Consider the following 27445-nt stretch of genomic DNA (forward strand, 5'->3'; position numbering starts at 1 on the left):
TCTTAATGGGATTTAAATAATTGTGGTTGGAATCATTGAGATAATTGCATCTAAACTGTCTTTATAATCAAACCTTCCATAATTTCATAAATAAACTAAAAACTTCTTAATAGTCGGGACATTTTTTATCAATAACTAACGATTCCTAAATGCCATATAATACTTCATTTTTATTTATATTTTCTATGTTTATCACAAAAGAAAGAAATGAATATGAAAATAAGAAAAGCTACATAGAAGAGAACGAAATACAAAACAACCGCACAATAGAAAATGCAAAACATTTCTGGAACTCTGGTATTAGATTCAACAAAATAATTTCATGCATACTGGGGTTTTGGATCGCCTCTAATCGTATCAAAGTCAATTCGTCTCTCCTAATTTTGATCTCTTTCCCCTTACATCCTTCTTGGCATCAACAATCGTAAATCTTTATTTTTAACCTTTTCCGGCAACCATGATCAATACATCCTCAACATTTTTCTCAACCTTGTTAGTCTGAACTATGATTACTGAGAAGAACTATTTTACACACATAATATTGGGTTCTGTGTTATTTGTATCATATTGACGAAACTTCTCGTAAACTTCTACAACACATTACGATTGTGAGAGCAGAAAAATCGACTTGATCGTGAGACTTTCGATCTATGGTATAATCTAACAACTATATTTTATAGATGATCCTAAACCGAATACGACTGCCATGTAGATTTTCGAGAAATCTAAGACCTTCTTTCTTGAAATGTTAAGGGAATTCAAATAGTTGTATACTACCTCTATTCGAGACCGGACTAACAATGACTATTACACCTAAAGCATGTCGGTTACATTTCTCTTAGAATAAATTGATTCGATGGTCGTGTAGTAGATTTTCCTCATGTATGCCGTTAAAGATTTGTGTTGCCATAAAAATGACTACATTGCCAGTACCATTCAACATCCTTCTTTTCTTCTCACTTTCTTTGAAACCTACTCAATGTTGTTATTACAACAACATCGGATGAATAAATTTAGAAATTAACATGATTTCCATCCGGATCACTCATAATCAATCATGGTTTTAACATTAAAGTCTAGCAGACGAAGGAGAAGTTCAAAGCTGAGGAGTCTAGTACCAAAACGGTGATCGACATAACACTTTAATTATTGGTCACCCTTAGCCCCCTTCGTTTATCGGAAAACCTAGGTTTATTGTATATATAAAGAATAACTATCATGTTTGTTTGTTTCATGAGGCGACTCCTAATGAAATGGTATAGAGACTTTGGTTTTAACATACCTCTCACCAGATGAGAGTTGAAAAAAGAATATGGTAATAAAGCTTATAAAAGGTGAAGGACACATATTTCCACTAAGAGAACTTTAGTTCTTCACCCACATACAAACAAGGGGGTTGCATAAGTCCACATTCTGAGAAAATTTTCCGATGAAAAAGATTTTAAATTAGCAAACAATAATAATAGATAATAATAACATAAAATCAAAAGTAACATTTAACATTGTAAATAATTGACGAAAATTTATTATGATTAAAATTACAAAAATGGATAAATGAACAGTTTTTAAATGTATTTTTTTGTTTGATTTTCCATGATTTCCCTTTAGCACATTTGTACCTTTTCAAACATATTTTCACGATTTCCCTTTATTAACATAGTAAACTTGCTTTTTTCATCACCATTTTAATTTGGCGGGCGTGTGGACAAGTTTCCTACACTAATATTGTGGCAAATGAGCTTGGAAGGGGTGAGTTCGCACAGATCATTGTTGGTGCACACTATTCGTTTTAATTCTCTTTTGTGGGGAGGTTTTGTCAAATGAGTAATATTGGAGTATCACGTCGTGACAGCCGACTTCAGTGGAAAATTCAGACATCGGACATCATTCATTGATTCTGAAAAGTGGCCGTTAAGAAGCATTCATGCATTCGGGCGAAATTAAAATTTTGAAATATTATATTTCTTGATCGTTTTGGGGATACTGCAAGTCTTGTTGAAGGGATCAATATATATTATATATAACAAGCTCCTTGCAATTGCAATTTATGTAGTGATGAGATTGATATTGCGTACAACCAACCAAACTCCTTTATTGCCTAGTATTCTTCAAATGCATTGAAAGTGTGGGTAAAGTTAAAATAAACCAAGATGGAAACGAATAGAATAAAGGCATGCATATCTGCATTTTGAACATCTAAAAGCCATACAATAAAAAAAAGTTAGAAATAAAAAATATGTTGTAAGTATCAGACCCTTGGAGAATTTCCTTCATATAGGACACAACTACATTCCAAAATAATGGCCAAGCTATGTTCTGTAAGCTTTTACATAACCTACCTACGCCTATGTTAAGAAAACAAATCAGTACACAACAATTTTAGTCATTAGGAGTATAGTCCAAAAGAAAAATCCAAGTAAATTAGTGGCATCAATCATAAATCTAAACAACGTAACATGTGTGTTTTCCTTGTATTGATTAATACTTATATCAACTGAACATCTTATCTTCCACGAACGGTGATAAAAATATTTCGTTTCCCAAACAATGACGAAACCGTGTGTTTCTATATAAAGCCGACCTGTGGGCACACAAATTATTCCAAATCATCATTCACAACCATTTTTTCTTATATCTACCAGAACTATGACATCAACAAACCGGACAGCCCTGACTTTTTTGGTATTAATCTTCTTCTCTGCTACTTTGCTTTCGCACACTACATCTCGGCTGCTCCCTGAAACTTCAAGCTATGAGAGCCACGAACAATGGATGGCTCGTTATGGACGCGTGTACAAGGATGCTGATGAGAAAGAACAACGTTCAAAGATTTTTCAAGAGAATGTTCAGTACATAGAGTCATCCAACAGTCTCATGAACAAAGCTTACAAACTAGCAGTCAATGAGTTTGCAGACCTTACAAACCAAGAGTTCACGAGCACAAGGAACCGATTCAAGGCACACGAATGTTCCCCATCGACCTCTGCTTTCAGGTATGAAAATGTGACAGCAGTTCCATCATCAATGGACTGGAGAAAGAAAGGCGCAGTAACACCTGTTAAAGACCAAGGCCAATGTGGTAAGCAAAAACTACTATGGGAATTTCAAACTTGAGACGTAGTCCAAGTACTAATTAAGTTATGTTTGTTAACAAGACCATATTTAAACTCGATATCGCATCATATATGTTTGTAGGGTGTTGCTGGGCGTTTTCAGCTGTGGCAGCTATGGAAGGAATAACCCAACTGAAAACAGGTAAATTGGTCTCTCTATCCGAACAAGAGCTCGTGGACTGCGACACCGGTGGTCAGGATCAGGGATGTGAGGGGGGTCTTATGGACGATGCCTTTGATTTCATCCTAAACAATAAAGGCCTTACTACAGAGAGCAACTACCCGTACAAAGGAGTCGATGGCACCTGCAACAGCAACGAGGAATCTAACCATGCTGCAGCGATTACGGGTCATGAAGATGTTCCTGCTAATAGCGAAAGTGCACTTTTGAAAGCTGTAGCTAGTCAGCCTATTTCTGTGGCCATTGATGCTAGTGGGTCCGACTTCCAATTCTACTCTAGCGGGGTGTTTACAGGAGAATGTGGTACTGAACTAGACCATGGTGTTACTGCGGTTGGTTATGGAGCGAGTGCTGACGGAACTAAATATTGGCTGGTGAAGAACTCTTGGGGAACAAGTTGGGGTCAAGAGGGGTACATAATGATGCAAAGAGATGTTGATGCGCAAGAAGGCCTTTGTGGCATTGCCATGATGGCTTCCTACCCCACTGCATAATTGTCAAACATCAAGAGTAATTATTGTAAATTAAGTGTATTTACGGTTATTTTATTACAATGAAATATGTAAATTACAAAATGTATCCAAAAAATTAAATATTAGTAAGGATGCAATTATATATATATATATATATATATATATATATATATATATATATATATATATATATATATATTATGTATTGGAAAAATTGTGAGCTTGAATGTCTTTTCGTATATGCATATGCTTCTCCGAGTATAGGAAATGTTAAACAAAACACTCACCCATGAAAAACATGTTGAAACGTGTGAATTCTTTTTTGATCAAACGAAGGGTCCAATGAACAATAAATACTTTTGACAAAATAACAAAGTTTACCATAAGTTGGTAGCAGATTCAAGTGCAAAATTCCAAATAATCCAATGTCTCTAAATGATTTGATAATACGAATAACACCCACAATGAAGGACATCATAAATCCGGGAATGCGAATCTGCGGCCCGGATAGATGTGAGACCGGAGTCAAATCCAAGTCGTGCCAATCAAAACACCAACTTTCCTTGAGAATTCCTTGAAATATTTTTGTGGGTGCTAAGTTGCATATGGAAGTAGTGATGAAGTCGTTTTGAGAGCTATGCAATTTATTGGCTAGATGGAAGTAGCTATGAAACCACACATGTTATTTTTAAGAAAACTATTAACATTTACGAATTTATAATAAAAAGAAAAGGAATTTCGTGTATTTATGTTATGTGTATTTATCATGCTGTGTTTTGGCCCATATATGACCGTTTTATATATAGTTCCTTTTGTACATTGTAATTGTTAATATATTATTATTAAAGAAAGAAATCATGTTGTTCTTGAGAACAAATTTTTATTGTATTGATTAGTAGATAAAGATTGTAACAATTGATCGAAAGCCAAAGAACAACTACACAACATCAACCGTTAAATTGGTAGTCCAAAACAGAAAAGCCACAACAAACGGCACTCTTAATGGGATTTAAATAATTGTGGTTGGAATCATTGAGATAATTGCATCTAAACTGTCTTTATAATCAAACCTTCCATAATTTCATAAATAAACTAAAAACTTCTTAATAGTCGGGACATTTTTTATCAATAACTAACGATTCCTAAATGCCATATAATACTTCATTTTTATTTATATTTTCTATGTTTATCACAAAAGAAAGAAATGAATATGAAAATAAGAAAAGCTACATAGAAGAGAACGAAATACAAAACAACCGCACAATAGAAAATGCAAAACATTTCTGGAACTCTGGCATTAGATTCAACAAAATAATTTCATGCATACTGGGGTTTTGGATCGCCTCTAATCGTATCAAAGTCAATTCGTCTCTCCTAATTTTGATCTCTTTCCCCTTACATCCTTCTTGGCATCAACAATCGTAAATCTTTATTTTTAACCTTTTCCGGCAACCATGATCGACACCTCCTCAACATTTTTCTCAACCTTGTTAGTCTGAACTATGATTCCTGAGAAGAACTATTTTACACACATAATATTGGGTTCTGTGTTATTTGTATCATATTGACGAAATTTCTCGTAAACTTCTACAACACATTACGATTGTGAGAGCAGAAAAATCGACTTGATCGTGAGACTTTCGATCTACGGTATAATCTAACAACTATATTTTATAGATGATCCTAAACCGAATACGACTGCCATGTAGATTTTCGAGAAATCTAAGACCTTCTTTCTTGAAATGTTAAGGGAATTCAAATAGTTGTATACTACCTCTATTCGAGACCGGACTAACAATGACTATTACACCTAAAGCATGTCGGTTACATTTCTCTTAGAATAAATTGATTCGATGGTCGTGTAGTAGATTTTCCTCATGTATGCCGTTAAAGATTTGTGTTGCCATAAAAATGACTACATTGCCAGTACCATTCAACATCCTTCTTTTCTTCTCACTTTCTTTGAAACCTACTCAATGTTGTTATTACGACAACATCGGATGAATAAGTTTAGAAATTAACATGATTTCCATCCGGATCACTCATAATCAATCATGGTTTTAACAATAAAGTCTGGCAGACGAAGGAGAAGTTCAAAGCTAAGGAGTCTAGTACAAAAACGGTGATCGACATAACACTTTAATTATTGGTCACCCTTAGCCCCCTTCGTTTATCGGAAAACCTAGGTTTATTGTATATATAAAGAATAACTATCATGTTTGTTTGTTTCATGAGGCGACTCCTAATGAAATGGTATAGAAACTTTGGTTTTAACATACCTCTCACCAGATGGGAGTTGAAAAAAGAATATGGTAATAAAGCTTATAAAAGGTGAAGGACACATATTTCCACTAAGAGAACTTTAGTTCTTCACCCACATACAAACAAGGGGGTTGCATAAGTCCACATTCTGAGAAAATTTTCCGATGAAAAAGATTTTAAATTAGCAAACAATAATAATAGATAATAATAACATAAAATCAAAAGTAACATTTAACATTGTAAATAATTGACGAAAATTTATTATGATTAAAATTACAAAAATGGCTAAATGAACAGTTTTTAAATGTATTTTTTCGTTTGATTTTCCATGATTTCCCTTTAGCACATTTGTACCTTTTCAAACATATTTTCACGATTTCCCTTTATTAACATAGTAAACTTTCTTTTTTCATCACCATTTTAATTTGGCGGGCGTGTGGACAAGTTTCCTACACTAATATTGTGGCAAATGAGCTTGGAAGGGGTGAGTTCGCACAAGATCATTGTTGGTGCACACTATTCGTTTTAATTCTCTTTTGTGGGGAGGTTTTGTCAAATGAGTAATATTGGAGTATCACGTCGTGACAGCCGACTTCAGTGGAAAATTCAGACATCGGACATCATTCATTGATTCTGAAAAGTGGCCGTTAAGAAGCATTCATGCATTCGGGCGAAATTAAAATTCTGAAATATTATATTTCTTGATCGTTTTGGGGATACTGCAAGTCTTGTTGAAGGGATCAATATATATTATATATAACAAGCTCCTTGCAATTGCAATTTATGTAGTGATGAGATTGATATTGCGTACAACCAACCAAACTCCTTTATTGCCTAGTATTCTTCAAATGCATTGAAAGTGTGGGTAAAGTTAAAATAAACCAAGATGGAAACGAATAGAATAAAGGCATGCATATCTGCATTTTTAACATCTAAAAGCCATACAATAAAAAAAAGTTAGAAATAAAAAATATGTTGTAAGTATCAGACCCTTGGAGAATTTCCTTCATATAGGACACAACTACATTCCAAAATAATGGCCAAGCTATGTTCTGTAAGCTTTTACATAACCTACCTACGCCTATGTTAAGAAAACAAATCAGTACACAACAATTTTAGTCATTAGGAGTATAGTCCAAAAGAAAAATCCAAGTAAATTAGTGGCATCAATCATAAATCTAAACAACGTAACATGTGTGTTTTCCTTGTATTGATTAATACTTATATCAACTGAACATCTTATCTTCCACGAACGGTGATAAAAATATTTTGTTTCCCAAACAATGACGAAACCGTGTGTTTCTATATAAAGCCGACCTGTGGGCACACAAATTATTCCAAATCATCATTCACAACCATTTTTTCTTATATCTACCAGAACTATGACATCAACAAACCGGACAGCCCTGACTTTTTTGGTATTAATCTTCTTCTCTGCTACTTTGCTTTCGCACACTACATCTCGGCTGCTCCCTGAAACTTCAAGCTATGAGAGCCACGAACAATGGATGGCTCGTTATGGACGCGTGTACAAGGATGCTGATGAGAAAGAACAACGTTCAAAGATTTTTGAAGAGAATGTTCAGTACATAGAGTCATCCAACAGTCTCATGAACAAAGCTTACAAACTAGCAGTCAATGAGTTTGCAGACCTTACAAACCAAGAGTTCACGAGTACAAGGAACCGATTCAAGGCACACGAATGTTCCCCATCGACCTCTGCTTTCAGGTATGAAAATGTGACAGCAGTTCCATCATCAATGGACTGGAGAAAGAAAGGCGCAGTAACACCTGTTAAAGACCAAGGCCAATGTGGTAAGCAAAAACTACTATGGGAATTTCAAACTTGAGACGTAGTCCAAGTACTAATTAAGTTATGTTTGTTAACAAGACCATATTTAAACTCGATATCGCATCATATATGTTTGTAGGGTGTTGCTGGGCGTTTTCAGCTGTGGCAGCTATGGAAGGAATAACCCAACTGAAAACAGGTAAATTGGTCTCTCTATCCGAACAAGAGCTCGTGGACTGCGACACCGGTGGTCAGGATCAGGGATGTGAGGGGGGTCTTATGGACGATGCCTTTGATTTCATCCTAAACAATAAAGGCCTTACTACAGGGAGCAACTACCCGTACAAAGGAGTCGATGGCACCTGCAACAGCAACGAGGAATCTAACCATGCTGCAGCGATTACGGGTCATGAAGATGTTCCTGCTAATAGCGAAAGTGCACTTTTGAAAGCTGTAGCTAGTCAGCCTATTTCTGTGGCCATTGATGCTAGTGGGTCCGACTTCCAATTCTACTCTAGCGGGGTGTTTACAGGAGAATGTGGTACTGAACTAGACCATGGTGTTACTGCGGTTGGTTATGGAGCGAGTGCTGACGGAACTAAATATTGGCTGGTGAAGAACTCTTGGGGAACAAGTTGGGGTCAAGAGGGGTACATAATGATGCAAAGAGATGTTGATGCGCAAGAAGGCCTTTGTGGCATTGCCATGATGGCTTCCTACCCCACTGCATAATTGTGGAACATCAAGAGTAATTATTGTAAATTAAGTGTATTTACGGTTATTTTATTACAATGAAATATGTAAATTACAAAATGTATCCAAAAAATTAAATATTAGTAAGGATGCAATTTTATATATATATATATATATATATATATATATATATATATATATATATATATATATATATATATATATATATATTATGTATTGGAAAAATTGTGAGCTTGAATGTCTTTTCGTATATGCATATGCTTCTCCGAGTATAGGAAATGTTGAACAAAACACTCACCCATGAAAAACATGTTGAAACGTGTGAATTCTTTTTTGATCAAACGAAGGGTCTAGTGAACAATAAATACTTTTGACAAAATAACAAAGTTTACCATAAGTTGGTAGCAGATTCAAGTGCAAAATTCCAAATAATCCAATGTCTCTAAATGATTTGATAATACGAATAACACCCACAATGAAGGACATCATAAATCAGGGAATGCGAATCTGCGGGCCGGATAGATGTGAGACCGGAGTCAAATCCAAGTCGTGCCAATCAAAACAGCAACTTTCCTTGAGAATCCCTTGAAACATTTTTGTGGGTGCTAAGTTGCATATGGAAGTAATGATGAAGTCGTTTTGAGAGCTATGCAATTTATTGGCTAGATGGAAGTAGCTATGAAACCACACATGTTATTTTTAAGAAAACTATTAACATTTACGAATTCATAATAAAAAGAAAAGGAATTTTGTGTATTTATGTTATGTGTATTTATCATGCTGTGTTTTGGCCCATATATGACCGTTTTATATATTGTTCCTTTTGCACATTGTAATTGTTAATATATTATTATTAATGAAAGAAATCATGTTGTTCTTGAGAACAAATTTTTATTGTATCGAAAGCCAAAGAACAACTACACAACATCAACCGATAAATTGGAAGTCCAAAACAGAAAATCCACAACAAACGACACTATTAATGGATTTTAAATAATCGTGGTTGGAATCATTGAGATAATTGCATCTAAACTGTCTTTATAATCAAACCATCCATAATTTCGTAAATAAACTAAAAAGTCTTAATAGTCAGGACATTTTTTATCTATAAGTAATGACTCCTAAATGCCATATAATACTTCATTTTTATTTATATTTTCTAAGTTTATCACAAAAGAAAGAAATGAATATGAAAATAAGAAAAGCTACATAGAAGAAATACAAAACAACCGCATAATAGAAAATGCAAAACATTTCTGGAACTCTGGCATTAGATTCAACAAAATAATTTCATACATACTGGGGTTTTAGATCGCCTCTAATCGTATCAAAGTCAATTCGTCTCTCTTAATTTTGATCTCTTTCCCCTTACATCATTCTTGGCATCAACAACCGTAAATCTTTATTTTTAACCTTTTCAAGCAACCATGATCGACACCTCCTCATCATTTTTCTCATCCTTGTTAGCCTGAATTATGATTCCTGAGAAGAACTATTTTACACACATAGTATTGGATTCTATGTTATTCTTATCGTATTGACGAAACTTGTTGCAAACTCCTACAACACATTACGATCGTGAGAGCAGAAAAATCGACTTGATCGTGAAACTTTCGATCTACGGTATAGTCTAACAACTATATTTTATAAAATGATCCTAAACCGAATACGACTGCCATGTAGATTTTCGAGAAATCTAAGACCTTCTTTCTTGAGATGTTAAGGGAATTCAAATAGTTGTATACTACCTCTATTCGAGACCGGACTAACAATGACTATTACACCTAAAGCATGTCGGTTACATTTCTCTTAGAATAAATTGATTCGATGGTCGTGTAGTAGATTTTCCTCATGTATGCCGTTACAGATTTGCGTTGCCATAAAAATGACTACATTGTCGGTACCATTCAACATCGTTCTTATCTTCTCACTTTCTTTGAAACCTACTCAATGTTGTTATTACGATAACATGGATGAATAAATTTAGAAATTAACATGATTTCCATCCGGATCACTCATAATCAATCATGGTTTTCACATTAAAGTCTAGCAGGCGAAGGTGAAGTTCAAAGCCGAGGAGTCTAGTACCAAAACGGTGACCGACATAACACTATAATTATTGGTCACCCTTAGCCCCCTTCGTTTATCGGAAACCTAGGTTTTTTGTATATATAAAGAATAACTATCATGTTTGTTTGTTTCACGAGGCGACTCCTAATGAAATGGTTTAGAGACTTTGGTTTCTCACAAATCTCACACCCGATGGGAGTTGAAAAAAGAATAGGGTAATAAAGCTTATAAAAAGTGGAGGACACATATTTCCACTAAGAGAAATTTAGTTCTTCACCCACAGACAATCAAGGGGGTTGAATAAGTCCACATTTTGAGAAAATTTTCCGATGAAAACGATTTTAAATTAACAAACAATAATAATAGATAATAATAACATAAAATCAAAAGTAACATTTAACATTGAAAATAATTGATGAAAAATTATTATGATTAAAATTATAAAAATGGCTAAATGAACAGTTTTTAAATGTATTTTTTCATTTGATTTTCCATGATTTCCCTTTAGCACATTTTGTACCTTTTCAAACATATTTTCACGATTTCCCTTTATTAACATAGTAAACTTGCTTTTTTCATCACCATTTTAATTTGGCGGGCATGTGGACAAGTTTCCTACACTAATATTGTGGCAAATGAGCTTGGAAGGGGAGAGTTCGCACAAGATCATTGTTGGTGCACACTATTCGTTTTGATTCTCTTTTGTGGGGAGGTTTTGTCAAATGAGTATATATTGGAGTATCACGTCGTGACAACCGATTTCAGTGGAAAATTCAGACATCGGACATCATTCATTGATTCTGAAAAGTGGCCGTTAAGAAGCATTCATGCATTAGGGCGAAATTAAAATTCTGAAATATTAGATTTGTTGATCGTTTTGGGGATACTGCAAGTCTTGTTGAAGGGATCAATATATATTATATATAACAAGCACCTTGCAATTGCAATTTATGTAGTGATGAGATTGATATTACGTACAACCAGCCAAATTCCTTTATCGCCTAGTATTCTTCAAATGCATTGAATGTGTGGGTAAAGTTAAAAGAAACCGAGATGGAAACGAATAGAATAGGCATGCATATCTGCGTTTTGAACATCTAATAGCCAGACAATAAAAAAAAAGTTATAAATAAAAAATAAGTTGTAAGTATCAGACCCTTGGAGAATTTCCTTCATATAGGACACAACTACATTCCAAAATAATGGCCAAGCTATGTTCTGTAAGCTTTTACATAACCTACCTATGCCTATGTTAAGAAAACAAATTAGTACACAACAAGTTTAGTCATTAGGAGTATAGTCCAAAAGAAAAATCCAAGTAAATTAGTGGCATCAATCATAAATCTAAACAACGTAACATGTGTGTTTTCCTCGTATTGATTAATATATCAAATGAACATCTTATCTTCCACGCAGGTGATAAATATATTTCGTTTCCCAAACAATGACGAAACCATGTGTTTCTATATAAAGCCGACCTGTGGGCAAAGAAATTATTCCAAATCATCATTCACATACATTTTTACTTATATCTACCAGAACTATGACATCAACAAACCGGACAGCCCTGACTTTTTTGGTATTAATTTTCTCCTCCGCTACTTTGCTTTCGCACACTACATCTCGGCTGCTCCCTGAAACTTCAAGCTATGAGAGCCACGAACAATGGATGGCTCGTTATGGACGCGTGTACAAGGATGCTGATGAGAAAGAACAACGTTCAAAGATTTTTCAAGAGAATGTTCAGTACATAGAGTCATCCAACAGTCTCATGAACAAAGCTTACAAACTAGCAGTCAATGAGTTTGCAGACCTTACAAACCAAGAGTTCACGAGCACAAGGAACCGATTCAAGGCACACGAATGTTCCCCATCGACCTCTGCTTTCAGGTATGAAAATGTGACAGCAGTTCCATCATCAATGGACTGGAGAAAGAAAGGCGCAGTAACACCTGTTAAAGACCAAGGCCAATGTGGTAAGCAAAAACTACTATGGGAATTTCAAACTTGAGACGTAGTCCAAGTACTAATTAAGTTATGTTTGTTAACAAGACCATATTTAAACTCGATATCGCATCATATATGTTTGTAGGGTGTTGCTGGGCGTTTTCAGCTGTGGCAGCTATGGAAGGAATAACCCAACTGAAAACAGGTAAATTGGTCTCTCTATCCGAACAAGAGCTCGTGGACTGCGACACCAGTGGTCAGGATCAGGGATGTGAGGGGGGTCTTATGGACGATGCCTTTGATTTCATCCTAAACAATAAAGGCCTTACTACAGAGAGCAACTACCCGTACAAAGGAGTCGATGGCACCTGCAACAGCAACGAGGAATCTAACCATGCTGCAGCGATTACGGGTCATGAAGATGTTCCTGCTAATAGCGAAAGTGCACTTTTGAAAGCTGTAGCTAGTCAGCCTATTTCTGTGGCCATTGATGCTAGTGGGTCCGACTTCCAATTCTACTCTAGCGGGGTGTTTACAGGAGAATGTGGTACTGAACTAGACCATGGTGTTACTGCGGTTGGTTATGGAGCGAGTGCTGACGGAACTAAATATTGGCTGGTGAAGAACTCTTGGGGAACAAGTTGGGGTCAAGAGGGGTACATAATGATGCAAAGAGATGTTGATGCGCAAGAAGGCCTTTGTGGCATTGCCATGATGGCTTCCTACCCCACTGCATAATTGTGGAACATCAAGAGTAATTATTGTAAATTAAGTGTATTTACGGTTATTTTATTACAATGAAATATGTAAATTACATAATGTATCCAAAAAATTAAATATTAGTAAGGATGCAATTATATATATATATATATATATATATATATATATATATATATATATATATATATATATATATATATATATATATATATATTATGTATTGGAAAAATTGTGAGCTTGAATGTCTTTTCGTATATGCATATGCTTCTCCGAGTATAGGAAATGTTGAACAAAACACTCACCCATGAAAAACATGTTGAAACGTGTGAATTCTTTTTTGATCAAACGAAGGGTCTAGTGAACAATAAATACTTTTGACAAAATAACAAAGTTTACCATAAGTTGGTAGCAGATTCAAGTGCAAAATTCCAAATAATCCAATGTCTCTAAATGATTTGATAATACGAATAACACCCACAATGAAGGACATCATAAATCAGGGAATGCGAATCTGCGGGCCGGATAGATGTGAGACCGGAGTCAAATCCAAGTCGTGCCAATCAAAACAGCAACTTTCCTTGAGAATCCCTTGAAACATTTTTGTGGGTGCTAAGTTGCATATGGAAGTAATGATGAAGTCGTTTTGAGAGCTATGCAATTTATTGGCTAGATGGAAGTAGCTATGAAACCACACATGTTATTTTTAAGAAAACTATTAACATTTACGAATTCATAATAAAAAGAAAAGGAATTTTGTGTATTTATGTTATGTGTATTTATCATGCTGTGTTTTGGCCCATATATGACCGTTTTATATATTGTTCCTTTTGTACATTGTAATTGTTAATATATTATTATTAATGAAAGAAATCATGTTGTTCTTGAGAACAAATTTTTATTGTATCGAAAGCCAAAGAACAACTACACAACATCAACCGATAAATTGGAAGTCCAAAACAGAAAATCCACAACAAACGACACTATTAATGGATTTTAAATAATCGTGGTTGGAATCATTGAGATAATTGCATCTAAACTGTCTTTATAATCAAACCATCCATAATTTCGTAAATAAACTAAAAACTTCTTAATAGTCAGGACATTTTTTATCTATAAGTAATGACTCCTAAATGCCATATAATACTTCATTTTTATTTATATTTTCTAAGTTTATCACAAAAGAAAGAAATGAATATGAAAATAAGAAAAGCTACATAGAAGAAATACAAAACAACCGCATAATAGAAAATGCATAACATTTCTGGAACTCTGGCATTAGATTCAACAAAATAATTTCATACATACTGGGGTTTTGGATCGCCTGTAATCGTATCAAAGTCAATTCGTCTCTCCTAATTTTGATCTCTTTCCCCTTACATCATTCTTGGCATCAACAACCGTAAATCTTTATTTTTAACCTTTTCAAGCAACCATGATCGACACCTCCTCATCATTTTTCTCATCCTTGTTAGCCTGAATTATGATTCCTGAGAAGAACTATTTTACACACTTAGTATTGGATTCTATGTTATTCTTATCGTATTGACGAAACTTGTTGCAAACTCCTACAACACATTACGATCGTGAGAGCAGAAAAATCGACTTGATCGTGAAACTTTCGATCTACGGTATAATCTAACAACTATATTTTATAAAATGATCCTAAACCGAATACGACTGCCATGTAGATTTTCGAGAAATCTAAGACCTTCTTTCTTGAGATGTTAAGGGAATTCAAATAGTTGTATACTACCTCTATTCGAGACCGGACTAACAATGACTATTACACCTAAAGCATGTCGGTTACATTTCTCTTAGAATAAATTGATTCGATGGTCGTGTAGTAGATTTTCCTCATGTATGCCGTTATAGATTTGCGTTGCCATAAAAATGACTACATTGCCGGTACCATTCAACATCGTTCTTATCTTCTCACTTTCTTTGAAACCTACTCAATGTTGTTATTACGATAACATGGATGAATAAATTTAGAAATTAACATGATTTCCATCCGGATCACTCATAATCAATCATGGTTTTCACATTAAAGTCTAGCAGGCGAAGGTGAAGTTCAAAGCCGAGGAGTCTAGTACCAAAACGGTGACCGACATAACACTTTAATTATTGGTCACCCTTAGCCCCCTTCGTTTATCGGAAAACCTAGGTTTTTTGTATATATAAAGAATAACTATCATGTTTGTTTGTTTCACGAGGCGACTCCTAATGAAATGGTTTAGAGACTTTGGTTTCTCACAAATCTCACACCCGATGGGAGTTGAAAAAAGAACAGGGTAATAAAGCTTATAAAAAGTGGAGGACACATATTTCCACTAAGAGAAATTTTGTTCTTCACCCACAGACAAACAAGGGGGTTGAATAAGTCCACATTTTGAGAAAATTTTCCATTGAAAACGATTTTAAATTAACAAACAATAATAATAGATAATAATACCATAAAATCAAAAGTAACATTTAACATTGAAAATAATAATTGATGAAAAATTATTATGATTAAAATTACAAAAATGGCTAAATGAACAGTTTTTAAATGTATTTTTTCATTTGATTTTCCATGATTTCCCTTTAGCACATTTTGTACCTTTTCAAACATATTTTCACGATTTCCCTTTGTTAACATAGTAAACTTGCTTTTTTCATCACCATTTTAATTTGGCGGGCATGTGGACAAGCTTCCTACACTAATATTGTGGCAAATGAGCTTGGAAGGGGAGAGTTCGCACAAGATCATTGTTGGTGCACACTATTCGTTTTGATTCTCTTTTGTGGGGAGGTTTTGTCAAATGAGTATATATTGGAGTATCACGTCGTGACAACCGATTTCAGTGGAAAATTCAGACATCAGACATCATTCATTGATTCTGAAAAGTGGCCGTTAAGAAGCATTCATGCATTAGGGCGAAATTAAAATTGTGAAATATTAGATTTCTTGATCATTTTGGGGATACTGCAAGTCTTGTTGAAGGGATCAATATATATTATATATAACAAGCACCTTGCAATTGCAATTTATGTAGTGATGAGATTGATATTGCGTACAACCAGCCAAATTCCTTTATCGCCTAGTATTCTTCAAATGCATGGAATGTGTGGGTAAAGTTAAAAGAAACCGAGATGGAAACGAATAGAATAGGCATGCATATCTGCGTTTTGAACATCTAATAGCCAGACAATAAAAAAAAAGTTATAAATAAAAAATAGGTTGTAAGTATCAGACCCTTGGAGAATTTCCTTCATATAGGACACAACTACATTCCAAAATAATGGCCAAGCTATGTTCTGTAAACTTTTACATAACCTACCTATGCCTATGTTAAGAAAACAAATTAGTACACAACAAGTTTAGTCATTAGGAGTATAGTCCAAAAGAAAAATCCAAGTAAATTAGTGGCATCAATCATAAATCTAAACAACGTAACATGTGTGTTTTCCTCGTATTGATTAATATATCAAATGAACATCTTATCTTCCACGCAGGTGATAAATATATTTCGTTTCCCAAACAATGACGAAACCATGTGTTTCTATATAAAGCCGACCTGTGGGCAAAGAAATTATTCCAAATCATCATTCACATCCATTTTTTCTTATATCTACCAGAACTATGACATCAACAAACCGGACAGCCCTGACTTTTTTTGTATTAATTTTCTTCTCCGCTACTTTGCTTTCGCACACTACATCTCGGCTGCTCCCTGAAACTTCAAGCTATGAGAGCCACGAACAATGGATGGCTCGTTATGGACGCGTGTACAAGGATGCTGATGAGAAAGAACAACGTTCAAAGATTTTTCAAGAGAATGTTCAGTACATAGAGTCATCCAACAGTCTCATGAACAAAGCTTACAAACTAGCAGTCAATGAGTTTGCAGACCTTACAAACCAAGAGTTCACGAGCACAAGGAACCGATTCAAGGCACACGAATGTTCCCCATCGACCTCTGCTTTCAGGTATGAAAATGTGACAGCAGTTCCATCATCAATGGACTGGAGAAAGAAAGGCGCAGTAACACCTGTTAAAGACCAAGGCCAATGTGGTAAGCAAAAACTACTATGGGAATTTCAAACTTGAGACGTAGTCCAAGTACTAATTAAGTTATGTTTGTTAACAAGACCATATTTAAACTCGATATCGCATCATATATGTTTGTAGGGTGTTGCTGGGCGTTTTCAGCTGTGGCAGCTATGGAAGGAATAACCCAACTGAAAACAGGTAAATTGGTCTCTCTATCCGAACAAGAGCTCGTGGACTGCGACACCGGTGGTCAGGATCAGGGATGTGAGGGGGGTCTTATGGACGATGCCTTTGATTTCATCCTAAACAATAAAGGCCTTACTACAGAGAGCAACTACCCGTACAAAGGAGTCGATGGCACCTGCAACAGCAACGAGGAATCTAACCATGCTGCAGCGATTACGGGTCATGAAGATGTTCCTGCTAATAGCGAAAGTGCACTTTTGAAAGCTGTAGCTAGTCAGCCTATTTCTGTGGCCATTGATGCTAGTGGGTCCGACTTCCAATTCTACTCTAGCGGGGTGTTTACAGGAGAATGTGGTACTGAACTAGACCATGGTGTTACTGCGGTTGGTTATGGAGCGAGTGCTGACGGAACTAAATATTGGCTGGTGAAGAACTCTTGGGGAACAAGTTGGGGTCAAGAGGGGTACATAATGATGCAAAGAGATGTTGATGCGCAAGAAGGCCTTTGTGGCATTGCCATGATGGCTTCCTACCCCACTGCATAATTGTGGAACATCAAGAGTAATTATTGTAAATTAAGTGTATTTACGGTTATTTTATTACAATGAAATATGTAAATTACAAAATGTATCCAAAAAATTAAATATTAGTAAGGATGCAATTATATATATATATATATATATATATATATATATATATATATATATATATTATGTATTGGAAAAATTGTGAGCTTGAATGTCTTTTCGTATATGCATATGCTTCTCCGAGTATAGGAAATGTTGAACAAAACACTCACCCATGAAAAACATGTTGAAACGTGTGAATTCTTTTTTGATCAAACGAAGGGTCTAGTGAACAATAAATACTTTTGACAAAATAACAAAGTTTACCATAAGTTGGTAGCAGATTCAAGTGCAAAATTCCAAATAATCCAATGTCTCTAAATGATTTGATAATACGAATACACCCACAATGAAGGACATCATAAATCAGGGAATGCGAATCTGCGGGCCGGATAGATGTGAGACCGGAGTCAAATCCAAGTCGTGCCAATCAAAACAGCAACTTTCCTTGAGAATCCCTTGAAACATTTTTGTGGGTGCTAAGTTGCATATGGAAGTAATGATGAAGTCGTTTTGAGAGCTATGCAATTTATTGGCTAGATGGAAGTAGCTATGAAACCACACATGTTATTTTTAAGAAAACTATTAACATTTACGAATTCATAATAAAAAGAAAAGGAATTTTGTGTATTTATGTTATGTGTATTTATCATGCTGTGTTTTGGCCCATATATGACCGTTTTATATATTGTTCCTTTTGTACATTGTAATTGTTAATATATTATTATTAATGAAAGAAATCATGTTGTTCTTGAGAACAAATTTTTATTGTATCGAAAGCCAAAGAACAACTACACAACATCAACCGATAAATTGGAAGTCCAAAACAGAAAATCCACAACAAACGACACTATTAATGGATTTTAAATAATCGTGGTTGGAATCATTGAGATAATTGCATCTAAACTGTCTTTATAATCAAACCATCCATAATTTCGTAAATAAACTAAAAACTTCTTAATAGTCAGGACATTTTTTATCTATAAGTAATGACTCCTAAATGCCATATAATACAAAAGAAAATGCATAGAAGAAATACAAAACAACCGCATAATAGAAAATGCAAAACATTTCTGGAACTCTGGCATTAGATTCAACAAAATAATTTCATACATACTGGGGTTTTGGATCGCCTCTAATCGTATCAAAGTCAATTCGTCTCTCCTAATTTTGATCTCTTTCCCCTTACATCATTCTTGGCATCAACAACCGTAAATCTTTATTTTTAACCTTTTCAAGCAACCATGATCGACACCTCCTCATCATTTTTCTCATCCTTGTTAGCCTGAATTATGATTCCTGAGAAGAACTATTTTACACACATAGTATTGGATTCTATGTTATTCTTATCGTATTGACGAAACTTGTTGCAAACTCCTACAACACATTACGATCGTGAGAGCAGAAAAATCGACTTGATCGTGAAACTTTCGATCTACGGTATAATCTAACAACTATATTTTATAAAATGATCCTAAACTGAATACGACTGCCATGTAGATTTTCGAGAAATCTAAGACCTTCTTTCTTGAGATGTTAAGGGAATTCAAATAGTTGTATACTACCTCTATTCGAGACCGGACTAACAATGACTATTACACCTAAAGCATGTCGGTTACATTTCTCTTAGAATAAATTGATTCGATGGTCGTGTAGTAGATTTTCCTCATGTATGCCGTTATAGATTTGCGTTGCCATAAAAATGACTACATTGCCGGTACCATTCAACATCGTTCTTATCTTCTCACTTTCTTTGAAACCTACTCAATGTTGTTATTACGATAACATGGATGAATAAATTTAGAAATTAACATGATTTCCATCCGGATCACTCATAATCAATCATGGTTTTAACATTAAAGTCTAGCAGGCGAAGGTGAAGTTCAAAGCCGAGGAGTCTAGTACCAAAACGGTGACCGACATAACACTTTAATTATTGGTCACCCTTAGCCCCCTTCGTTTATCGGAAACCTAGGTTTTTTGTATATATAAAGAATAACTATCATGTTTGTTTGTTTCACGAGGCGACTCCTAATGAAATGGTTTAGAGACTTTGGTTTCTCACAAATCTCACACCCGATGGGAGTTGAAAAAAGAATAGGGTAATAAAGCTTATAAAAAGTGGAGGACACATATTTCCACTAAGAGAAATTTAGTTCCTCACCCACAGACAATCAAGGGGGTTGAATAAGTCCACATTTTGAGAAAATTTTCCGATGAAAACGATTTTAAATTAACAAACAATAATAATAGATAATAATAACATAAAATCAAAAGTAACATTTAACATTGAAAATAATTGATGAAAAATTATTATGATTAAAATTACAAAAATAGCTAAATGGACACTTTTTAAATGTATTTTTTCATTTGATTTTCCATGATTTCCCTTTAGCACATTTTGTACCTTTTCAAACATATTTTCACGATTTCCCTTTATTAACATAGTAAACTTGCTTTTTTCATCACCATTTTAATTTGGCGGTCATGTGGACAAGTTTCCTACACTAATATTGTGGCAAATGAGCTTGGAAGGGGAGAGTTCGCACAAGATCATTGTTGGTGCACACTATTCGTTTTGATTCTCTTTTGTGGGGAGGTTTTGTCAAATGAGTATATATTGGAGTATCACGTCGTGACAACCGATTTCAGTGGAAAATTCAGACATCAGACATCATTCATTGATTCTGAAAAGTGGCCGTTAAGAAGCATTCATGCATTAGGGCGAAATTAAAATTCTGAAATATTAGATTTCTTGATCGTTTTGGGGATACTGCAAGTCTTGTTGAAGGGATCAATATATATTATATATAACAAGCACCTTGCAATTGCAATTTATGTAGTGATGAGATTGATATTGCGTACAACCAGCCAAATTCCTTTATCGCCTAGTATTCTTCAAATGCATTGAATGTGTGGGTAAAGTTAAAAGAAACCGAGATGGAAACGAATAGAATAGGCATGCATATCTGCGTTTTGAACATCTAATAGCCAGATAATAAAAAAAAGTTATAAATAAAAAATAAGTTGTAAGTATCAGACCCTTGGAGAATTTCCTTCATATAGGACACAACTACATTCCAAAATAATGGCCAAGCTATGTTCTGTAAACTTTTACATAACCTACCTATGCCTATGTTAAGAAAACAAATTAGTACACAACAAGTTTAGTCATTAGGAGTATAGTCCAAAAGAAAAATCCAAGTAAATTAGTGGCATCAATCATAAATCTAAACAACGTAACATGTGTGTTTTCCTCGTATTGATTAATATATCAAATGAACATCTTATCTTCCACGCAGGTGATAAATATATTTCGTTTCCCAAACAATGACGAAACCATGTGTTTCTATATAAAGCCGACCTGTGGGCAAAGAAATTATTCCAAATCATCATTCACATCCATTTTTTCTTATATCTACCAGAACTATGACATCAACAAACCGGACAGCCCTGACTTTTTTGGTATTAATCTTCTTCTCTGCTACTTTGCTTTCGCACACTACATCTCGGCTGCTCCCTGAAACTTCAAGCTATGAGAGCCACGAACAATGGATGGCTCGTTATGGACGCGTGTACAAGGATGCTGATGAGAAAGAACAACGTTCAAAGATTTTTCAAGAGAATGTTCAGTACATAGAGTCATCCAACAGTCTCATGAACAAAGCTTACAAACTAGCAGTCAATGAGTTTGCAGACCTTACAAACCAAGAGTTCACGACCACAAGGAACCGATTCAAGGCACACGAATGTTCCCCATCGACCTCTGCTTTCAGGTATGAAAATGTGACAGCAGTTCCATCATCAATGGACTGGAGAAAGAAAGGCGCAGTAACACCTGTTAAAGACCAAGGCCAATGTGGTAAGCAAAAACTACTATGGGAATTTCAAACTTGAGACGTAGTCCAAGTACTAATTAAGTTATGTTTGTTAACAAGACCATATTTAAACTCGATATCGCATCATATATGTTTGTAGGGTGTTGCTGGGCGTTTTCAGCTGTGGCAGCTATGGAAGGAATAACCCAACTGAAAACAGGTAAATTGGTCTCTCTATCCGAACAAGAGCTCGTGGACTGCGACACCAGTGGTCAGGATCAGGGATGTGAGGGGGGTCTTATGGACGATGCCTTTGATTTCATCCTAAACAATAAAGGCCTTACTACAGAGAGCAACTACCCGTACAAAGGAGTCGATGGCACCTGCAACAGCAACGAGGAATCTAACCATGCTGCAGCGATTACGGGTCATGAAGATGTTCCTGCTAATAGCGAAAGTGCACTTTTGAAAGCTGTAGCTAGTCAGCCTATTTCTGTGGCCATTGATGCTAGTGGGTCCGACTTCCAATTCTACTCTAGCGGGGTGTTTACAGGAGAATGTGGTACTGAACTAGACCATGGTGTTACTGCGGTTGGTTATGGAGCGAGTGCTGACGGAACTAAATATTGGCTGGTGAATAACTCTTGGGGAACAAGTTGGGGTCAAGAGGGGTACATAATGATGCAAAGAGATGTTGATGCGCAAGAAGGCCTTTGTGGCATTGCCATGATGGCTTCCTACCCCACTGCATAATTGTGGAACATCAAGAGTAATTATTGTAAATTAAGTGTATTTACGGTTATTTTATTACAATGAAATATGTAAATTACAAAATGTATCCAAAAAATTAAATATTAGTAAGGATGCAATTATATATATATATATATATATATATATATATATATATATATATATATATTATGTATTGGAAAAATTGTGAGCTTGAATGTCTTTTCGTATATGCATATGCTTCTCCGAGTATAGGAAATGTTGAACAAAACACTCACCCATGAAAAACATGTTGAAACGTGTGAATTCTTTTTTGATCAAACGAAGGGTCCAATGAACAATAAATACTTTTGACAAAATAACAAAGTTTACCATAAGTTGGTAGCAGATTCAAGTGCAAAATTCCAAATAATCCAATGTCTCTAAATGATTTGATAATACGAATAACACCCACAATGAAGGACATCATAAATCCGGGAATGCGAATCTGCGGCCCGGATAGATGTGAGACCGGAGTCAAATCCAAGTCGTGCCAATCAAAACACCAACTTTCCTTGAGAATTCCTTGAAATATTTTTGTGGGTGCTAAGTTGCATATGGAAGTAGTGATGAAGTCGTTTTGAGAGCTATGCAATTTATTGGCTAGATGGAAGTAGCTATGAAACCACACATGTTATTTTTAAGAAAACTATTAACATTTACGAATTTATAATAAAAAGAAAAGGAATTTCGTGTATTTATGTTATGTGTATTTATCATGCTGTGTTTTGGCCCATATATGACCGTTTTATATATAGTTCCTTTTGTACATTGTAATTGTTAATATATTATTATTAAAGAAAGAAATCATGTTGTTCTTGAGAACAAATTTTTATTGTATTGATTAGTAGATAAAGATTGTAACAATTGATCGAAAGCCAAAGAACAACTACACAACATCAACCGTTAAATTGGAAGTCCAAAACAGAAAAGCCACAACAAACGGCACTCTTAATGGGATTTAAATAATTGTGGTTGGAATCATTGAGATAATTGCATCTAAACTGTCTTCATAATCAAACCTTCCCTAATTTCATAAATAAACTAAAAACTTCTTAATAGTCGGGACATTTTTTATCAATAACTAACGATTCCTAAATGCCATATAATACTTCATTTTTATTTATATTTTCTATGTTTATCACAAAAGAAAGAAATGAATATGAAAATAAGAAAAGCTACATAGAAGAGAACGAAATACAAAACAACCGCACAATAGAAAAATGCAAAACATTTCTGGAACTCTGGCATTAGATTCAACAAAATAATTTCATGCATACTTGGGTTTTGGATCGCCTCTAATCGTATCAAAGTCAATTCGTCTCTCCTAATTTTGATCTCTTTCCCCTTACATCCTTCTTGGCATCAACAATCGTAAATCTTTATTTTTAACCTTTTCCGGCAACCATGATCGACACCTCCTCAACATTTTTCTCAACCTTGTTAGTCTGAACTATGATTCCTGAGAAGAACTATTTTACACACATAATATTGGGTTATGTGTTATTTGTATCATATTGACGAAACTTCTCGTAAACTTCTACAACACATTACGATTGTGAGAGCAGAAAAATCGACTTGATCGTGAGACTTTCGATCTACGGTATAATCTAACAACTATATTTTATAGATGATCCTAAACCGAATACGACTGCCATGTAGATTTTCGAGAAATCTAAGACCTTCTTTCTTGAAATGTTAAGGGAATTCAAATAGTTGTATACTACCTCTATTCGAGACCGGACTAACAATGACTATTACACCTAAAGCATGTCGGTTACATTTCTCTTAGAATAAATTGATTCGATGGTCGTTTAGTAGATTTTCCTCATGTATGCCGTTAAAGATTTGTGTTGCCATAAAAATGACTACATTGCCAGTACCATTCAACATCCTTCTTTTCTTCTCACTTTCTTTGAAACCTACTCAATGTTGTTATTACGACAACATCGGATGAATAAATTTAGAAATTAACATGATTTCCATCCGGATCACTCATAATCAATCATGGTTTTAACAATAAAGTCTAGCAGACGAAGGAGAAGTTCAAAGCTGAGGAGTCTAGTACCAAAACGGTGATCGACATAACACTTTAATTATTGGTCACCCTTAGCCCCCTTCGTTTATCGGAAAACCTAGGTTTATTGTATATATAAAGAATAACTATCATGTTTGTTTGTTTCATGAGGCGACTCCTAATGAAATGGTATAGAGACTTTGGTTTTAACATACCTCTCACCAGATGGAAGTTGAAAAAAGAATATGGTAATAAAGCTTATAAAAGGTGAAGGACACATATTTCCACTAAGAGAACTTTAGTTCTTCACCCACATACAAACAAGGGGGTTGCATAAGTCCACATTCTGAGAAAATTTTCCGATGAAAAAGATTTTAAATTAGCAAACAATAATAATAGATAATAATAACATAAAATCAAAAGTAACATTTAACATTGTAAATAATTGACGAAAATTTATTAAGATTAAAATTACAAAAATGGCTAAATGAACAGTTTTTAAATGTATTTTTTCGTTTGATTTTCCATGATTTCCCTTTAGCACATTTGTACCTTTTCAAACATATTTTCACGATTTCCCTTTATTAACATAGTAAACTTGCTTTTTTCATCACCATTTTAATTTGGCGGGCGTGTGGACAAGTTTCCTACACTAATATTGTGGCAAATGAGCTTGGAAGGGGTGAGTTCGCACAAGATCATTGTTGGTGCACACTATTCGTTTTAATTCTCTTTTGTGGGGAGGTTTTGTCAAATGAGTAATATTGGAGTATCACGTCGTGACAGCCGACTTCAGTGGAAAATTCAGACATCGGACATCATTCATTGATTCTGAAAAGTGGCCGTTAAGAAGCATTCATGCATTCGGGCGAAATTAAAATTCTGAAATATTATATTTCTTGATCGTTTTGGGGATACTGCTAGTCTTGTTGAAGGGATCAATATATATATTATATATAACAAGCTCCTTGCAATTGCAATTTATGTAGTGATGAGATTGATATTGCGTACAACCAACCAAACTCCTTTATTGCCTAGTATTCTTCAAATGCATTGAAAGTGTGGGTAAAGTTAAAATAAACCAAGATGGAAACGAATAGAATAAAGGCATGCATATCTGCATTTTGAACATCTAAAAGCCATACAATAAAAAAAAGTTAGAAATAAAAAATATGTTGTAAGTATCAGACCCTTGGAGAATTTCCTTCATATAGGACACAACTACATTCCAAAATAATGGCCAACCTATGTTCTGTAAGCTTTTACATAACCTACCTACGCCTATGTTAAGAAAACAAATCAGTACACAACAATTTTAGTCATTAGGAGTATAGTCCAAAAGAAAAATCCAAGTAAATTAGTGGCATCAATCATAAATCTAAACAACGTAACATGTGTGTTTTCCTTGTATTGATTAATACTTATATCAACTGAACATCTTATCTTCCACGAACGGTGATAAAAATATTTCGTTTCCCAAACAATGACGAAACCGTGTGTTTCTATATAAAGCCGACCTGTGGGCACACAAATTATTCCAAATCATCATTCACAACCATTTTTTCTTATATCTACCAGAACTATGACATCAACAAACCGGACAGCCCTGACTTTTTTGGTATTAATTTTCTTCTCCGCTACTTTGCTTTCGCACACTACATCTCGGCTGCTCCCTGAAACTTCAAGCTATGAGAGCCACGAACAATGGATGGCTCGTTATGGACGCGTGTACAAGGATGCTGATGAGAAAGAACAACGTTCAAAGATTTTTCAAGAGAATGTTCAGTACATAGAGTCATCCAACAGTCTCATGAACAAAGCTTACAAACTAGCAGTCAATGAGTTTGCAGACCTTACAAACCAAGAGTTCACGAGCACAAGGAACCGATTCAAGGCACACGAATGTTCCCCATCGACCTCTGCTTTCAGGTATGAAAATGTGACAGCAGTTCCATCATCAATGGACTGGAGAAAGAAAGGCGCAGTAACACCTGTTAAAGACCAAGGCCAATGTGGTAAGCAAAAACTACTATGGGAATTTCAAACTTGAGACGTAGTCCAAGTACTAATTAAGTTATGTTTGTTAACAAGACCATATTTAAACTCGATATCGCATCATATATGTTTGTAGGGTGTTGCTGGGCGTTTTCAGCTGTGGCAGCTATGGAGGGAATAACCCAACTGAAAACAGGTAAATTGGTCTCTCTATCCGAACAAGAGCTCGTGGACTGCGACACCAGTGGTCAGGATCAGGGATGTGAGGGGGGTCTTATGGACGATGCCTTTGATTTCATCCTAAACAATAAAGGCCTTACTACAGAGAGCAACTACCCGTACAAAGGAGTCGATGGCACCTGCAACAGCAACGAGGAATCTAACCATGCTGCAGCGATTACGGGTCATGAAGATGTTCCTGCTAATAGCGAAAGTGCACTTTTGAAAGCTGTAGCTAGTCAGCCTATTTCTGTGGCCATTGATGCTAGTGGGTCCGACTTCCAATTCTACTCTAGCGGGGTGTTTACAGGAGAATGTGGTACTGAACTAGACCATGGTGTTACTGCGGTTGGTTATGGAGCGAGTGCTGACGGAACTAAATATTGGCTGGTGAAGAACTCTTGGGGAACAAGTTGGGGTCAAGAGGGGTACATAATGATGCAAAGAGATGTTGATGCGCAAGAAGGCCTTTGTGGCATTGCCATGATGGCTTCCTACCCCACTGCATAAT

At 35.2% G+C, this 27445-nt stretch overlaps 6 protein-coding genes across 6 annotated transcripts; all 6 read left to right on the plus strand.

Annotated features, from left to right (window-relative positions):
* The first annotated feature begins 2646 nt into the window (after nt 1–2646).
* On the plus strand, nt 2647–3788 carry LOC145132121 (senescence-specific cysteine protease SAG39-like). Its single transcript, XM_079066782.1, has 2 exons — nt 2647–3079; nt 3196–3788. Exons 1-2 carry the CDS (start codon nt 2647–2649, stop codon nt 3786–3788), a joined length of 1026 nt encoding a protein of 341 aa, XP_078922908.1.
* A 3623-nt stretch (nt 3789–7411) lies between these two features.
* On the plus strand, nt 7412–8553 carry LOC145132967 (senescence-specific cysteine protease SAG39-like). Its single transcript, XM_079067924.1, has 2 exons — nt 7412–7844; nt 7961–8553. The coding sequence occupies exons 1-2, from the start codon at nt 7412–7414 to the stop codon at nt 8551–8553; spliced, it is 1026 nt and encodes a 341-aa protein (XP_078924050.1).
* Nucleotides 8554–12148: 3595 nt separating this feature from the next.
* On the plus strand, nt 12149–13290 carry LOC145132054 (senescence-specific cysteine protease SAG39-like). Its single transcript, XM_079066697.1, has 2 exons — nt 12149–12581; nt 12698–13290. The coding sequence occupies exons 1-2, from the start codon at nt 12149–12151 to the stop codon at nt 13288–13290; spliced, it is 1026 nt and encodes a 341-aa protein (XP_078922823.1).
* A 3604-nt stretch (nt 13291–16894) lies between these two features.
* Nucleotides 16895–18036, plus strand: LOC145132140 (senescence-specific cysteine protease SAG39-like). Its single transcript, XM_079066814.1, has 2 exons — nt 16895–17327; nt 17444–18036. The coding sequence occupies exons 1-2, from the start codon at nt 16895–16897 to the stop codon at nt 18034–18036; spliced, it is 1026 nt and encodes a 341-aa protein (XP_078922940.1).
* A 3510-nt stretch (nt 18037–21546) lies between these two features.
* Nucleotides 21547–22688, plus strand: LOC145132315 (senescence-specific cysteine protease SAG39-like). The gene is made up of 2 exons (XM_079067060.1): nt 21547–21979; nt 22096–22688. The coding sequence occupies exons 1-2, from the start codon at nt 21547–21549 to the stop codon at nt 22686–22688; spliced, it is 1026 nt and encodes a 341-aa protein (XP_078923186.1).
* Nucleotides 22689–26302: 3614 nt separating this feature from the next.
* On the plus strand, nt 26303–27444 carry LOC145132053 (senescence-specific cysteine protease SAG39-like). Its single transcript, XM_079066696.1, has 2 exons — nt 26303–26735; nt 26852–27444. Exons 1-2 carry the CDS (start codon nt 26303–26305, stop codon nt 27442–27444), a joined length of 1026 nt encoding a protein of 341 aa, XP_078922822.1.
* The last annotated feature ends 1 nt before the right edge of the window (nt 27445 follows it).

Source organism: Lactuca virosa, chromosome 8 (genome assembly GCF_052849685.1).
Source record: "Lactuca virosa cultivar CGN04683 chromosome 8, Lactuca_virosa_CGN04683_v6, whole genome shotgun sequence".
Classification (NCBI taxonomy): domain Eukaryota; kingdom Viridiplantae; phylum Streptophyta; class Magnoliopsida; order Asterales; family Asteraceae; genus Lactuca; species Lactuca virosa.